The sequence below is a fragment of the Bufo bufo genome, chromosome 2, assembly GCF_905171765.1.
Source record: "Bufo bufo chromosome 2, aBufBuf1.1, whole genome shotgun sequence".
NCBI classification, from domain to species: domain Eukaryota; kingdom Metazoa; phylum Chordata; class Amphibia; order Anura; family Bufonidae; genus Bufo; species Bufo bufo.
Window position 1 is genome coordinate 801,573,941 of NC_053390.1, and position 16,583 is coordinate 801,590,523.

A 16,583-nucleotide genomic window follows, 5' to 3' on the forward strand; every position below is an offset into this window, starting at 1 on the left:
ATGCGTGAAAATCACCGCTCATGTGCACAGCCCCATAGAAATTAATGGGTCTGTATTCCGTGCGGGCGCAATGCGTTCGCGTCAAGCCTTGCACCCGCGCGAAATACTCGCTCGTGTGAAAGGGGCCTTAATGTGTCATGCTAATCGAGTTGGTTGGCTGGGGACACAAACTGAAGCCTCCAAAGGTTTACAGATGTAGCAGAGCTGAACATGTCAGGTGTATTAGAACTGAGCTTGGTTTAATTCTCATCTCATGACAAAATAAAAAGTGCGCTGACCGAGTCAGATCTGCTACATCTACAAACGGAAACCCAAGCTCTGCTATTTTCACTCTGCAAACCCAACCAATATCCTGTATTGGACAGAAGGATACAGGGTGACAGTGTATGTGTCGGATCTACTCACATCAAACTCATTGAGGGCAGCGGCCAGCTCCCCAATGCCCGTGTGACCCTGCTTCTCATCAGTGGGGGACGAGGCCTGCGCAGCATTGGCGATGCCCGCTATCGCCTCCTGCACTTGTTTGAACACATAATCCCGGTTGGCTCTTGTGGCTGCCACGTCAGGGTGACGCAGGTAGGCTTGTGATGCAGTGTAAAGCATGGTGGCGTTCTTCTTCAGAGCCCCGCGAGCAGCTGCCATCTCATCCCTGCAGTGAGGGTCCTTCAGCTCCTGCAGAGAAGAACGAGAGACGAGATAAAGTACAGATGTAGCAGAGCTACACTTGATGGTTAATGCGTTAGGTAATTGACTGCTGCAGGAAACAAAATGGACTGCTACATTGTAACTACCAGGAGCTATATGGACTGCTAGACTATTATTACTAGATACTACATGAACTGCTACATTGTTACTACCAGGAGCTATATGGACTGCTAGACTATTATTACTAGATACTACATGAACTGCTACATTGTTACTACCAGGAGCTATATGGACTGCTAGACTATTATTACTAGATACTACATGAACTGCTACATTGTTACTACCAGGAGCTATATGGACTGCTACACTATTATTACTAGATACTACATGAACTGCTACACTGTTACTACTAGATGCTACATTGACTGCTACATTGCTACTAATAAGAGCTACATACATGGACTGCTACATTGTTACTACCAGGAGCTATATGGACTGCTACACTATTATTACTAGATACTACATGAACTGCTACACTGTTACTACTAGATGCTACATTGACTGCTACATTGCTACTAATAAGAGCTACATACATGGACTGCTACATTGTAACTACCAGGAGCTATATGGACTGCTACACTATTATTACTAGATACTACATGAACTGCTACATTGTTACTACCAGGAGCTATATGGACTGCTACACTATTATTACTAGATACTACATGAACTGCTACATTGTTACTACCAGGAGCTATATGGACTGCTACACTATTATTACTAGATACTACATGAACTGCTACATTGTTACCACCAGGAGCTATATGGACTGCTACACTATTATTACTAGATACTACATGAACTGCTACACTGTTACTACTAGATGCTACATTGACTGCTACATTGCTACTAATAAGAGCTACATACATGGACTGCTACATTGTTACTACCAGGAGCTAAATGGACTACTACATTGTTGCTACTAGATACTTCATGGACTGCTACATTGTTACTAGTAGCTACATACATGGACTGCTACATTGTTACTACTAGATGCTAAATGGACTGATACATTGTTACTGTTAGACATGCTGTTATTGCTCTTTGGCAGACACTTGTCACCCCAGATTCATACATTTGTATTCATGCCAGAGGAGAGAGACGTGAGAGCTGCTGGGAGTGGGTGGGGTGGGGGTGTCGTTTGAATGGAGCGGTTGCCAGAGGAGAGTGAGAGAGAGAGAGAGAGAGAGAGAGAGAGAGGAGCGGCTGCCTAGAGGACACTGAGAAGAGTGGCTGTCAGAAGAGAGTGAGAGGAGAGAGAGAGAGAGAGAGAGAGAAGCGTCTGCCAGAGGAGAGAGAGAGGAGCAACTGTCAGAGGAGAGAGAGAGAGAAGCGTCTGCCAGAGGAGAGAGAGAGAGAGGAGCGCCTGCCAGAGGAGAGAGAGAGAGAAGCGTCTGCCAGAGGAGAGAGAGAGAGAGGAGCGCCTGCCAGAGGAGAGAGAGAGAGAAGCGTCTGCCAGAGGAGAGAGAGAGAGGAGCATCTGCCAGAGGAGAGAGAGAGAGGGGCGGCTGCCAGAGGACACTGAGAAGAGTGGCTGTCAGAAGTGAGGAGCAGCTGCCAGAGGAGAGAGAGAGGAGTGGCTGTCAGAGGAGAGAGAGAGGAGTGGCTGTCAGAGGACACTGAGAAGAGAGAGAGAGAGAAGCGTCTGCCAGAGGAGAGTGAGAAGAGTGGCTGTCAGAAGAGAGTGAGAGAGAGAGAGAGAGAGAGAGGAGCAGCTGCCTAGAAGACACTGAGAAGAGTGGCTGTCAGAAGAGAGTGAGAGGAGAGAGAGAGAGAGAGAGAGAGAGAGAGAAGCGTCTGCCAGAGGAGAGTGAGAGGAGCGGCTGCCAGAGGAGAGAGAGAAGAGTGGCTGTCAGAGGAGAGAGAGAGGAGCAGCTGTCAGAGGAGAGAGAGAGAGAAGCGTCTGCCAGAGGAGAGAGAGAGGAGTGGCTGTCAGAGGAGAGAGAGAGGAGTGGCTGTCAGAGGACACTGAGAAGAGAGAGAGAGAGAAGCGTCTGCCAGAGGAGAGTGAGAAGAGTGGCTGTCAGAAGAGAGTGAGAGAGATAGAGAGAGAGGAGCGGCTGCCTAGAAGACACTGAGAAGAGTGGCTGTCAGAAGAGAGTGAGAGGAGAGAGAGAGAGAGAGAGAGAAGCGTCTGCCAGAGGAGAGTGAGAGGAGCGGCTGCCAGAGGAGAGAGAGAAGAGTGGCTGTCAGAGGAGAGAGAGAGGAGCAGCTGTCAGAGGAGAGAGAGAGAGAAGCGTCTGCCAGAGGAGAGAGAGAGAGAGGAGCGCCTGCCAGAGGAGAGAGAGAGAGAAGCGTCTGCCAGAGGAGAGAGAGAGAGGAGCATCTGCCAGAGGAGAGAGAGAGAGGGGCGGCTGCCAGAGGACACTGAGAAGAGTGGCTGTCAGAAGTGAGGAGCAGCTGCCAGAGGAGAGAGAGAGGAGTGGCTGTCAGAGGAGAGAGAGAGGAGTGGCTGTCAGAGGACACTGAGAAGAGAGAGAGAGAGAAGCGTCTGCCAGAGGAGAGTGAGAAGAGTGGCTGTCAGAAGAGAGTGAGAGAGAGAGAAAGAGAGAGAGGAGCGGCTGCCTAGAAGACACTGAGAAGAGTGGCTGTCAGAAGAGAGTGAGAGGAGAGAGAGAGAGAGAGAAGCGTCTGCCAGAGGAGAGTGAGAGGAGCGGCTGCCAGAGGAGAGAGAGAAGAGTGGCTGTCAGAGGAGAGAGAGAGGAGCAGCTGTCAGAGGAGAGAGAGAGAGAAGCGTCTGCCAGAGGAGAGAGAGAGAGAGGAGCGTCTGCCAGAGGAGAGAGAGAGGAGTGGCTGTCAGAGGAGAGAGAGAGGAGTGGCTGTCAGAGGAGAGAGAGAGGAGTGGCTGTCAGAGGACACTGAGAAGAGAGAGAGAGAAGCGTCTGCCAGAGGAGAGTGAGAAGAGTGGCTGTCAGAAGAGAGTGAGAGAGAGAGAGAGGAGCGGCTGCCTAGAAGACACTGAGAAGAGTGGCTGTCAGAAGAGAGTGAGAGGAGAGAGAGAGAGAGAAGCGTCTGCCAGAGGAGAGTGAGAGGAGCGGCTGCCAGAGGAGAGAGAGAAGAGTGGCTGTCAGAGGAGAGAGAGAGGAGCAGCTGTCAGAGGAGAGAGAGAGAGAAGCGTCTGCCAGAGGAGAGAGAGAGAGAGGAGCGTCTGCCAGAGGAGAGAGAGAGAGAAGCGTCTGCCAGAGGAGAGAGAGAGGAGCGTCTGCCAGAGGAGAGTGAGAGGAGCGGCTGCCAGAGGAGAGAGAGAGGAGCAGCTGTCAGAGGAGAGAGAGAGAAAAGCGTCTGCCAGAGGAGAGAGAGAGAGAGAGAGGAGCGTCTGCCAGAGGAGAGAGAGAGAGAGAAGCGTCTGCCAGAGGAGAGAGAGAGGGGCGGCTGCCAGAGGACACTGAGAAGAGTGGCTGTCAGAAGAGAGGAGCAGCTGCCAGAGGAGAGAGAGAGGAGTGGCTGTCAGACATTGGTTGCTCTGCTCGTCTCTGTTTGCCTATGAATTCCCGAGGTGATAACTCTTCTCACAGACACCAGGTGGCGCCATCTACCGTCTATGGCTGCTCAGTGTCTCCTCAACTCCTGTCAGAGGAACTAACCCTTCCAGGTAAGTAGTCCATTATTAGATGTGTTTGGTGTCATTTTTACTATGGGGGTGTTTGGATGACAATGTGGATTCTGCACTAATTTAATGCCCAGGCTGTTAGGTAGGTCCTGCAGATACACCCACGGTAAGCACAGTGGGCTCATTCTACATGTAACACTGAGGAGTGACTTTAACCACCTCAGCCCCCAGTGCTTAAACACCCTTAATGACCAGGCCACTTTTTACACTTCTGACCTACACTACTTTCACCGTTTATTGCTCGGTCATGCAACTTACCACCCAAATGAATTTTACCTCCTTTTCTTCTCACTAATAGAGCTTTCATTTGGTGGTATTTCATTGCTGCTGACATTTTTACTTTTTTTGTTATTAATCCAAATTTAACGATTTTTTTGCAAAAAAATGTCATTTTTCACTTTCAGGTGTAAAATTTAACAAAAAAAAACCACATCCAAATATAAATTTTTCTCTAAATTTATTGTTCTACATGTCTTTGATAAAAAAAAAAATGTTTGGGTAAAAAAAAAAATGGTTTGGGTAAAAGTTATAGCGTTTACAAACTATGGTACAAAAATGTGAATTTCCGCTTTTTGAAGCAGCTCTGACTTTCTGAGCACCTGTCATGTTTCCTGAGGTTCTACAATGGCCAGACAGTACAAACACCCCACAAATGACCCCATTTCGGAAAGTAGACACCCTAAGGTATTCGCTGATGGGCATAGTGAGTTCATAGAACTTTTTATTTTTTGTCACAAGTTAGTGGAAAATGACGATTTTTTTTGGGGTGTCTTCAAATGCCAACTTTGTATACAAAAATGGGAAAAGTTGTCTTTTGCCAAGATATTTCTCTCACCCAGCATGGGTATATGTAAAATGACACCCCAAAACACATTGCCCAACTTCTCCTGAGTACGGAGATACCAGATGTGTGACACTTTTTTGCAGCCTAGGTGGGCAAAGGGGCCCACATTCCAAAGAGCACCTTTAGGATTTCACCGGTCATTTTTTACACATTTTGATTTCAAACTTCTTACCACACATTTGGGCCCCTAGAATGCCAGGGCAGTATAACTACCCCACAAGTGACCCCATTTTGGAAATAAAGATACCCCAAGGTATTTCCTGATGGGCATAGTGAGTTCATAGAAGTTTTTATTTTTTGTCACAAGTTAGTGGAATATGAGACTTTGTAAGAAAAAAAAAATAATCATCATTTTCCACTAACTTGTGACAAAAAATAAAAAATTCTAGGAACTCGCCATGCCCCTCACGAAATACCTTGGGGTGTCTTCTTTCCAAAATGGGGTCACTTGTGGGGTAGTTATACTGCCCTGGCATTCTAGGGGCACAAATGTGTGGTAAGAAGTTTGAAATCAAAATGTGTAAAAAATGACCTGTGAAATCGAAAGGTGCTCTTTGGAATGTGGGCCCCTTTGCCCACCTAGGCTGCAAAAAAGTGTCACACATCTGGTATCTCCGTACTCAGGAGAAGTTGGGCAATGTGTTTTGGGGTGTCATTTTACATATACCCATGCTGGGTGAGAGAAATATCTTGGCAAAAGACAACTTTTCCCATTTTTTTATACAAAGTTGGCATTTGACCAAGATATTTCTCTCACCCAGCATGGGTATATGTAAAATGACACCCCAAAACACATTGCCCAACTTCTCCTGAGTACGGCGTTACCACATGTGTGACACTTTTTTGCAGCCTAGATGCGCAAAGGTGCCCAAATTCCTTTTAGGAGGGCATTTTTAGACATTTGGATACCAGACTTCTTCTCACGCTTTGGGGCCCCTAAAATGCCAGGGCAGTATAAATACCCCACATGTGACCCCATTTTGGAAAGAAGACACCCCAAGGTATTCAATGAGGGGCATGGCGAGTTCATAGAAAAAAAAAAAATTTTGGCACAAGTTAGGCTACTTTCACACTAGCGTTCGGGGCTCCGCTTGTGAGTTCCGTTTGAAGGCTCTCACAAGCGGCCCCGAACGGATCCGTCCAGCCCTAATGCATTCTGAGTGGATGCGGATCCGCTCAGAATGCATCAGTCTGGCACCGTTTGTCCTCCGCTCCGCTCAGCAGGCGGACACCCGAACGCAGCTTGCAGCGTTCGGGTGTCCGCCTGGCCGTGCGGAGCCAAACGGATCCGTCCAGACTTAGGGCTCTTTCACACCTGCGTTCTTGTCTTCCGGCATAGAGTTCCGTTGTCGGGGCTCTATGCCGGAAGAATCCTGATCAGGATTATCCTAATGCATTCTGAATGGAGAGAAATCCGTTCAGGATGCATCAGGACAGTTCCGGAACGGAACGTTTTTTGGCCGGAGAAAATACCGCAGCATGCTGCGCTTTTTGCTCCGACCAAAAATCCTGAAGACTTGCCGCAAGGCCGGATCCGGGATTAATGCCCATTGAAAGGCATTGATCCGGATCCGGCCTTAAGCTAAACGTCGTTTCGGCGCATTGCCGGAGCCGACATTTAGCTTTTTCAGAGTGGTTACCATGGCTGCCGGGACGCTAAAGTCCTGGCAGCCATGGTAAAGTGTAGCGGGGAGCGGGGGAGCAGCATACTTACCGTCCGTGCGGCTCCCCGGGCGCTCCAGAGTGACGTCAGGGCGCCCCAAGCGCATGGATCATGTGATCACATGGATCACGTCATCCATGCGCATGGGGCGCTCTGACGTCATTCTGGAGCGCCCCGGGAGCCGCACGGACTGTAAGTATACCGCTCCTCCGCTCCCCGCTCCTACTATGGCAACCAGGACCTTAATAGCGTCCTGGGTGCCATAGTAACACTGAAAGCATTTGGAAGACGGTTCCGTCTTCAAATGCTTTCAGTACACTTGCGTTTTTCCGGATTGTAATTCCGGCAAGTGGAGTACACGCTGGATCCGGACAACGCAAGTGTGAAAGAGGCCTTACAATGTAAGTCAATGGGGACGGATCCGTTTGAAGTTGACACAGTATGGCTCAATTTTCAAACGGATCCGTCCCCCATTGACTTTCAATGTAAAGTCAAAACGGATCCGTTTGCATTATCATGAACAAAAAAAAAATATGCAAACGGATCCGTTCTGAACGGATCTAAGCGTTTGCATTATAGGTGCGGATCCGTCTGTGCAGATACCAGACGGATCCGCTCCTAACGCAGGTGTGAAAGTAGCCTAAGCGGAAATTGATTTTTTTGTTTTTTTTCTCACAAAGTCTCCCTTTCCGCTAACTTGGGACAAAAATTTCAATCTTTCATGGACTCAATATGCCCCTCAGCGAATACCTTGGGGTGTCTTCTTTCCAAAATGGTGTTATTTGTGGGGTGTTTGTACTGCCCTGGCATTTGAGGGTCTCCGCAATCATTACATGTATGCCCAGCATTAGGAGTTTCTGCTATTCTCCTTATATTGAGCATACGGGTAATGAGATTTTTTTTTTCCGTTCAGCCTGTGGGCTGAAAGAAAAAAATCAACGGCACAGATTTCTTCATTCGCATCGATCAATGTGGATGAAAAAATCTCTGCCAAAAAAGAAAAAGGAGGGGAAAGGCGTCTGCCAGGACATAGGAGCTCCGCCCAACATCCATACCCACTCAGCTCGTATGCCCTGGCAAACCAGATTTCTCCATTCACATCAATCGATGTGGATGAAAAAATCATTGCCGGGATTTTTTATTATTTTTTATATATATACAAAGTGTTTGCCAAAGTATATGAACACCGCCACCCCCTCAGCTCATATGCCTCGGCAAACGTATCTTTTACTGCAGAGGAGAAATCTCGTCTTGCAGCGCCGCATACACCGACTTGTGTGTAATGTGACAGCAGCGCAATGCTTCTGTCAGAATGCACATCAGTGCCGCAGCTAGTCGATCGGTTGGTCCACCTGGAAGGTAAAAAAAAACAAAACAAAAAAGAAAAAAACCAGGCCTCAACACAATAAATTTTATTAACTTTATAATAACTTTTGAACAGAACATATAAACTTTTTTTTAACTTTTTGAACTGAAGTTAACTTTTTTGCTTACCATGTTTTTTTTTTTTTTACCTTTTATAGGACAAACCTCTCCTTCCCCATGGGACAATATGCAAAGCGCAAATCGCCCAAAGATGTGGCGAAGTGCATTATGCACTTTATCCCAGGTGAAAGGAGAGGTTTGCAGCAGCTGTGAGAGAAAGGGCCCTAATAGCCCTGTGTGCATGTCCTGTGAGATGCAATCCCTATGCTAGGTGTACCTGTGTGTGGTACTTCCGGAAACACTCTCCAAAGCATAGGGCAGGGTGGTCAGGACAGTCAGGACAGAAATAGCGGGTGTCACGCCTTATTCCACTCCTGCTACAGACACAACATCTTTTTCGGGGTGACAGTTGGGTTGAGGTACCAGGAACGACACTGGGGAAATGTCGCTCGTGTAGACGGCTCACTACACTGGTGGATGGGGCCATGGAACCTCCTGGATACAGGAGGTTCTCGATGATCTCTTCCTGAAATTTGAGGAAGGATCCCGTTCTCCCAGCCTTACTGTAGAGAACAAAACTATTGTACAGAGCCAATTGAATTAAATATACAGACACCTTCTTATACCAGCGTCTGGTGCGTCGGGAAACTATATACGGAGACAACATCTGGTCATTGAAGTCCACCCCTCCCATGAGCAAATTATAGTCGTGGACTGAGAGGGGCTTTTCAATGACACGGGTTGCTCGCTCAATTTGGATTGTCGTGTCTGCGTGAATGGAGGAGAGCATGTAAACGTCACGCTTGTCTCTCCATTTCACCACGAGCAGTTCTTCGTTACACAAGGCAGCCCTCTCCCCCCTTGCAAGACGGGTGGTAACGAGCCATTGGGGGAAGCCCACGCGACTAGTTCGCGCGGTGCCACAGGCGCAAATCTGTTCTAGAAACAAATGCCTAAAGAGGCCACACTTGTGTAGAAATTGTCCACATAAAGATGGTACCCCTTGCCAAATAAGGGTGACACCAAGTCCCAGACTGTCTTCCCACTGCTCCCCAGGTAGTCAGGGCAACCGACCGGCTCCAGGGTCTGATCTTTTCCCTCATAGATCCGAAATTTGTGGGTATAGCCTGTGGCCCTTTCACAGAGCATATACAATTTGACCCTTATACCGGGCACGCTTGCTTGGGATGTATTGTTTGAAGCCAAGGCGCCCGGTAAAATGTATTAGGGACTCGTCTACGCAGATGTTTTGCTCGGGGGTATACAAATCTGCAAATTTCTGGTTGAAGTGGTCTATGAGGGGCCGAATTTTGTGGAGCCGGTCAAAAGCTGGGTGGCCTCTGGGACGGGAGGTGGTGTTGTCGCTAAAATGCAGGAAACGCAGGATGGCCTCAAATCGTGCCCTGGACATAGCAGCAGAGAACATGGGCATGTGATGAATCGGGTTTGTGGACCAATATGACCGCAATTCATGCTTTTTGGTTAGACCCATGTTGAGGAGAAGGCCAAGAAAAATTTTAATTTCGGAAACTTGGACTGGTTTCCACTGGAAAGGCTGGGCATAATAGCTTCCCGGGTTGGCGGCTATAAATTGAGTGGCATACCGATTTGTTTCTGCCACGACTAAGTCCAAGAGCTCCGCAGTCAAGAACAGCTCAAAAAATCCCAGAGCCGAACCGATCTGAGCCGTCTCAACCCGAACTCCAGACTGGGCGGTGAAAGGGGGAACTAATGGTGCGGCTGAAGTTGGTGACTGCCAATCAGGGTTTGCCAGCACCTCAGGGATTCTAGGGGCTCTACGGGCCTGTCTGTGCGGTGGCTGCGACGGGGTAACTATTGCACGTGCCATCGTACCAGCTTCAACTGCCCTTCTGGTGCTCGCCATGTCACCATGTTGTACGGCAGTGCTGGTACTAGGTCCAGGAAGGGCTGCGCTGCTGGTGTATGCCTCACCACGTGATCCGGCAGCGACAGCCCCACTCTGCTGCTCTTGAAGCGGATCCTGCATAACCTGTGGTCTAGCGACACGGGGCCGGATACGCCTGGTGCTGCCAGGGACCTCCACCTCCTCGTCTGAACTTTGGGTCAGAGAGCCACTGCTTTCTACAGGTTCATATTCTGACCCGCTAGATTTGTCAGATGAGGGTTCCCATTCCTCATCCGACTGGGTCAGAATCCTGTAGGCCTCTTCAGAAGAATACCCCCTGTTTGACATTTTGGACTACTAAATTTAGGGGTATTCCCTGAGACTACCCAAGAAAAAAGCAAGCCTGTCTTACAAAGGGGAGGCTAGCGAAGTACCGGAGGCCGCTGCGGTTGATAAAAAATATCAAAACTGATTTTTTTTATCGCCGCAGCGCTTGGAAAGTGATTGTGCAGTGATCAAAAAAATATATATTTTTTGTCACTGCGGCGGGGCGGGCGTGGGTGAACGCACGTGTGGGCGACCGATCAGGCCTGATCGGGCAAACACTGCGTTTTGGGTGGAGGGCGAGCTAAGGTGACACTAATACTATTATAGATCTGACTGTGATCAGTTTTGATCACTGACAGATATTATAAAAGTACAAATGCTGATTAGCGATACGCTAATCAGCGAATAAGTGACTGCGGTGCGGTGGGCTGGGCGCTAACTGACGCTAACTACCTAACCAAGGGGCCTAAACTATCCTAAAACCTATCAGTCAATACTAGTGGGAAAAAAAAGTGACAGTTTACACTGATCACTTTTTTCCTTTCACTAGTGATTGACAGGGGCGATCAAAGGGGTGATCAAAGGGTTAATTGGGGTGCAGGGGGGTGATCTGGGGCTAAAGTGTGGTGTTGGTGCTACTCACTGTGATCTCTGCTCCTCTGCTGGATCCAACCGACGAAAAGGACCAGCAGAGGAGCAGAGAAGCCATATAACAGATCATATTTACTAATATGATCTGTTATATGGCTTGTGATTCGTTTTTTTGAAAATCGCCAGCCTGCCAGCCAATGATCGTTGCTGGCAGGCTGGTGACGAACTTGTCCTCCAACTTTTGCCGGCCCGCGATGCGCATGAGCGAAATCTCGCGTCTCGCGAGATGATGCGTATATGCGTGACTCTGCGCAGCGCTGCCGCCTCCGGAACGCGATCCTGCGTTAGGCGGTCCGGAGGCGGTTAATAACGTCCTGTAAACCCGAAGAAGAAATGTAATAAATGGTTGTAAGCAGAGAGAAATTGTATTTTGGTCCAGAGTCTCTTTTTCTGGAAAGCGTTTTCACATTCTGCGTCTCTTCATTAGTTTTTTTTTTTTTTTTTTTTTGTCCGATGAAAAATATTCTACAGTTTTTAAACCAGCACCTACTTTTATAACTGCATGTGAGTAAACATTAACTATAGTCAAGAAAATGTATCTGTACAGCGCCACCTGCTGTTTGTTCTTTTCCTTATTTTCTTGTCCTACTTACTGAGGTGGCCGCACATGCTCAGCTAGATCCTTCAACTGCCTCCTGAGGTGTGATACAGAAAGACACACCCCCTGAGAAAGGACACGCCCCCGAGCTGCCAGGCTGAAGATAATCTAGCAGAGCAATTGGAGCAATAAAGGTGGAGATCTCTGGATCCATGTGAGGTACAGGGCTGGTTCTAGCTTTGTTATAAAGAGATTGTCATGTAATATATGATGTCTGATCTTTTATTTTTTTTCTCCCCATACATTGCTAGAATTGCTCTGCTAGATTTATATCAAGCTTGCAGCTCAGGGGATGTGTCCTTTCTGCTGCAGCTCAGGGGGGGCGTGTCCTTTCTGCTGCAGCTGAGGGGCGTGTCTATTCTGCTGCAGTTCTCTCCCTATCACAGCTCAGGGAGCAGTTGAAGGATGGAACTGAGCATGTGTGTCCACCTCAGGGAGGAATTAGGAAAATAAACAGCAGGTGGCGCTGTACATATACATTTTATTGAATAACTCAGTGGCTATGCAAAATTTTAATCACATGCAATCACTAAATTATTCAGATCCAGGTGCTGGTTTGAAAACTGAAGAATATTTTTTATGCGGCCTCCCCTTTAATGTGGAATTTTGTGGGTGAGATTTATATAATTTTCTACTTTTTTCTGATAGTCCAGAAACTAATACTGAATTAAAGGGATTTTATTGTATTTGCACATTTACTCCACTCCATGTAGATTTTTGCATGGCACATAATCTAAGTAAAATAAAAAATGTGTGTAGCTACCCATGTAATCCAGAAGGGGGCAGTAAGGAGACAGAAAACTGTGTGGCATCACTATTTCAGAGGATGTTACACAGGTATACAGTATCACATAGCACAGTACCTGCTGCCTTCTTGCTGCTACATAGTTTAGCTTAACCATCTCCTTGCCAAACTCTTTGAAGCGGTAAGCGAGGTCTTGTTCATTTGTTGCATGTTTCACAGTTTCAAGAGCTTCTTCCACCTGGGAGAAAATTAAACATTTCCAACATTAATCCCCATTTCATTCAGTTTTTCAGTTTTCAGAGATTTTTCAGTAGATCAGATCAATATATCATGTCCGTTACGTTGTTTGGGGGGAAAATAATTTCCTGCACACATCACTATTCCTCTGCCTAAACCAAATAAACCATCAGCATAAATAATTTTTTACCACCAGCCCATAATAATTCTAGTGGGGGAGCTATTGCATTGGAATCTATGAGAATTATGCTATTTGCTATCAGTGGTGAGATTTGGTACTGCGACTGACAGAAATAAAATGCAAAAAGATGTGTGAAAAAAATCCAGCTCAGTACCAAACCCCATATTTTAATCCATAAGAAAAATTTCTACAGTACATATTATTTACTGTGGAAGCAACTTTTATCATAGGCGGGGAATCCCTTTAAGCAAGATATATGACCAATTTCTGCCTTTCACATATATGCCACCAATGGCACAGAATGTAATCTTGAACATTTGAGACACAATAGGCGTTATTTGTAGAGGTCAGGACTAGGGTTGAGCGAACACCTGGAAGTTCGGGTTCGCCGGGTTCGCCACAAAGTTTGGGTTTGGGACCCGAACATGACCCCGAACCCCATTAAAGTCAACGGTGACCCGAACTTTGGTGCACTAAAATGGCTCTAAAAAAGTAATAGAAAGGGCTAGAGGGCTGCAAAAGGAAGCAAAATAAGGGTAAGAGCAGGAGAATTGCCCTGCAAACAAATGTGGATAGGGAAATTAATTAAAAAATAAAAGTAAAAAATGATGATCTTGAACTAGGAGGTGGAGGTAGCTGGGTAGGTGGAAGCCGCGGTGGAGAAGGAGGTAGCCAACACTGTTTTTTTTTTTTTTTATTATTTAAATTTTTTAGAAATTTGTGAAGACCCCAAAACATTGGAAAATATAAAAAATAAAACAAAGAGAAAGTGCGCTGCAGTTTAACAAAGGCTGGTTAGTGCCGGTATACATGTCTGTTCTGCACAAGGTACGGACAAGTCCTGTGGGATCCATGCCAGGTTCATTTTAATGAACATGAGCTTGTCCACGTTGGCTGTGGACAGACGGCTGCGCTTGTCTGTGATGACACCCCCCGCCGTTGCTAAACACACGTTCAGATAATACACCGGCTGCAGGGCAGGCCAGCACCTCCAAGGCATAAAGGGCAAGCTCAGGCCATGTGCCCAATTTGGAGACCCAGAAGTTGAAGGGGGCAGACCCATCATTCAGTACGTGTAGGCGTATGCACACATACTGCTCCACCATGTTGGTGAAATGCTGCCTCCTACTAAGACGTTCCATATCAGCTAGTGGTGCTGGTAGTTGTGGCGTGCTGACAAAGCTTTTCCACATTTTGGCCATGCTAACCCTGCCTTCTGAGGTGCTGGCGGTGTCCCAGCTGCGTTGGCGACCTCTCCCTCCTCCTCTGCCTTCGCCTTGTAGTTCCACTGTGCCCCCGCTGTCAGGTGGGAATGCTACCAGCAGCGCGTCTACCACCGTGCGCTTGGACTCCCGCATCTTACGATCACGCTCCAGTGACGGAATTAAGGACGGTACGTTGTCCTTGTAACGGGGATCCAGCAGCGTGGCCACCCAGCAATCAGCACAAGTTAGAATGTGGGCAACTCGGCGGTCGTTGCGGAGACACTGCAGCATGTAATCGCTCATGTGTGCCAGGCTGCCCAGAGGCACCGAAAAGCTGTCCTCTGTGGGAGGTGTATCGTCTGTGTCCTCTGTATCCCCCCCCATCAATGCACCAGTGATGGCCATGAGCTGGTCTGGGTGTCACCCTGCTGTGAACATGGTTCTTCCTCCTCCATCTCCTCCTCATCATCCTCCACCTCGTCATCCTCCAGAACTGTGCCCTGGCTGGACAATTGTGTACCTTGGGTTTGTGGGTGCAGGAACCCACCCTCGGAGCCACTTGGGAATGACTGGCCGGAAACCCTAAGAAATGATCCCTCTTCCTCCTCCTCCTCCTGTGCCACATCCTCTTCCATCATTGCCAGGAGCGTTTTTTCAAGGAGGCATAGAAGTGGGATAGTAACGCTGATAACGGCGTTATCGGCACTGGCCATGTTGGTGGAGTACTCGAAACAGTGCAACAAGGAACACAGGTCTTGCATGGAGGCCCAGTCATTGGTGGTGAAGTGGGGCTGATCCGCAGTGCGACTGACCCGTGCGTACTGCAGCTGAAACTCCACTATCGTCTGCTGCTGCTCGCACAGTCTCTCCAGCATGTGCAAGGTGGAGTTCCACCTGTGGGCACGTCGCATATGAGGCGGTGAGCGGGAAGGCCAAAGTTACGCTGTAGCGCTGACAGGCGAGCAGCGGCAGGATGTGAACGCCGGAAGCGCGCACAGACGGCCCGCACTTTCTGCAGCAGCTCTGACATGTCGGGGTAATTTTTAAGGAATCTCTGCACCACCAAATTCAGCACATGCGCCAGGCAAGTGATGTGCGTCAAACCAGCTAGGCCCAGAGCAGCTACGAGATATTACTCATTATCGTACACCACCAGGCCGGGCTTGAGGCTCACTGGCAGCAACCACTCATCGGTCTGTTGTTCCATGCCCGTCCACAGCTCCTGCGCGGAGTGTGGGGTTTGTCCCCCAAACAGATACATTTTAAAACTGCCTGCTGACGTTTACCCCGGCTGTGCTGAAGTTGGTGGTGAAGGTGTTACGCTGACCGGATGAGGAGCTGGTAGAAGAGGAGGAGGAAGCCGAGTAGGAGGAGGAGGCAACAGGAGGCAAAGCAAAATGTCCTGCAATCCTTGGCGGCGGAAGGACATGCGCCAAACTGCTATCCGCCTCAGGCCCAGCCGCCACTGCATTTACCCAGTGTGCTGTTATGGAGATATGTCCCTGACCGTGCTTACTGGTCCACGTATCCGTAGTTATGTTGACCTTGTTGTGCGCCTGGAAAAGTAGTGACGGCTGGGCACGACGTACTGTGGGACAGCCACCGCCATAAGTTTTTTAAAAGTCTCTGTCTCCACCAGACGGAATGACAGCATTTCAAAGGCCAGGAATTTAGAAATGCTGGCATTCAGGGCTAGGGATCGCTGGTGGGTAGGGGGGTACTTCCTCTTCCTCTCCAGTCTTTTGGAGATGGACAGCTGAACGCTTCTGTGTGACATTGTTGAGATGCTTGGTGACGGTGACAGACATGGTGGCATAGCTGGCAGATCCTCTGTTTGCGGGGTGGCAGGTGGCACTGTCACTCTAGAGGGGGAGGAAGAGGCCGAGACTGCAGCAGAAGAGGAAGCAGAAGGAACCTGAGATCTTTCTTGGTTTTTGAGGTGTCTACTCCAATGCAGCTCGGGCTTTGCACTTAGGTGCCTGGTCATGCAGGTTGTGCTCAGGTTGAGAACATTTATGCCTCGCTTCGGGCTCTGATTGCACAGCGTGCAAACCACTCGCGTCTTGTCGTCAGCACATTGTCTGAAGAACTGCCACGCCAGGGAACTCCTTGGAGCTGGCTTTGGTGTGCTCGGTCCCTGGGTGCGGCGGGCAGTAGCAGGCATACTGTCTAGGGGACGGCTTTTGCACCTGCTCCCTCTTCTGCTGTGCGGCTGGTGCTGTGTGACCACCACCTCTTTCTCCAAACTGCGCACGTCACCCGCATGACCTTGATTACATATGGAGTCTAGAATCTCATCATCCTCCACATCATCTTCTACCCACTCTTCACCCCTGCCCTCCTTGTCGGTCTGCACACTGCAGAAAGCCACCGCAGTTGGCACCTGTGTTTCGTCATCATCAGAGACGTGCTTCGATGGTCCTCCCATGTCCACATCCTGAAAAATAAGTGGTTGGGCATCGGTGCACTCAATCTCTTCCACTTCTGGGGCAGCGCTAGGTGGACAGCCCTGGGAAACCCTGCCA

The 16,583-nt window shown here is 48.5% G+C and overlaps 1 protein-coding gene across 6 annotated transcripts in view; it reads right to left on the bottom strand.

The window, feature by feature from the left end:
• The window catches only part of CTNNA2 (catenin alpha 2), a 2,102,590-nt gene that overhangs the window by 1,845,578 nt on the left and 240,429 nt on the right, over nt 1-16,583 (bottom strand). For 5 of the 6 annotated variants that reach the window (XM_040419296.1, XM_040419294.1, XM_040419291.1 and 2 more), the window contains exons 4-5: nt 12,554-12,673; nt 406-672 (exon numbers count right to left, since the gene is read on the bottom strand). In XM_040419296.1, the coding sequence (XP_040275230.1) occupies nt 406-672; nt 12,554-12,673 (387 nt within the window). The remainder of the gene's footprint in view (nt 1-405; nt 673-12,553; nt 12,674-16,583) is intronic. The other variant, XM_040419295.1, reaches the window with a different exon arrangement.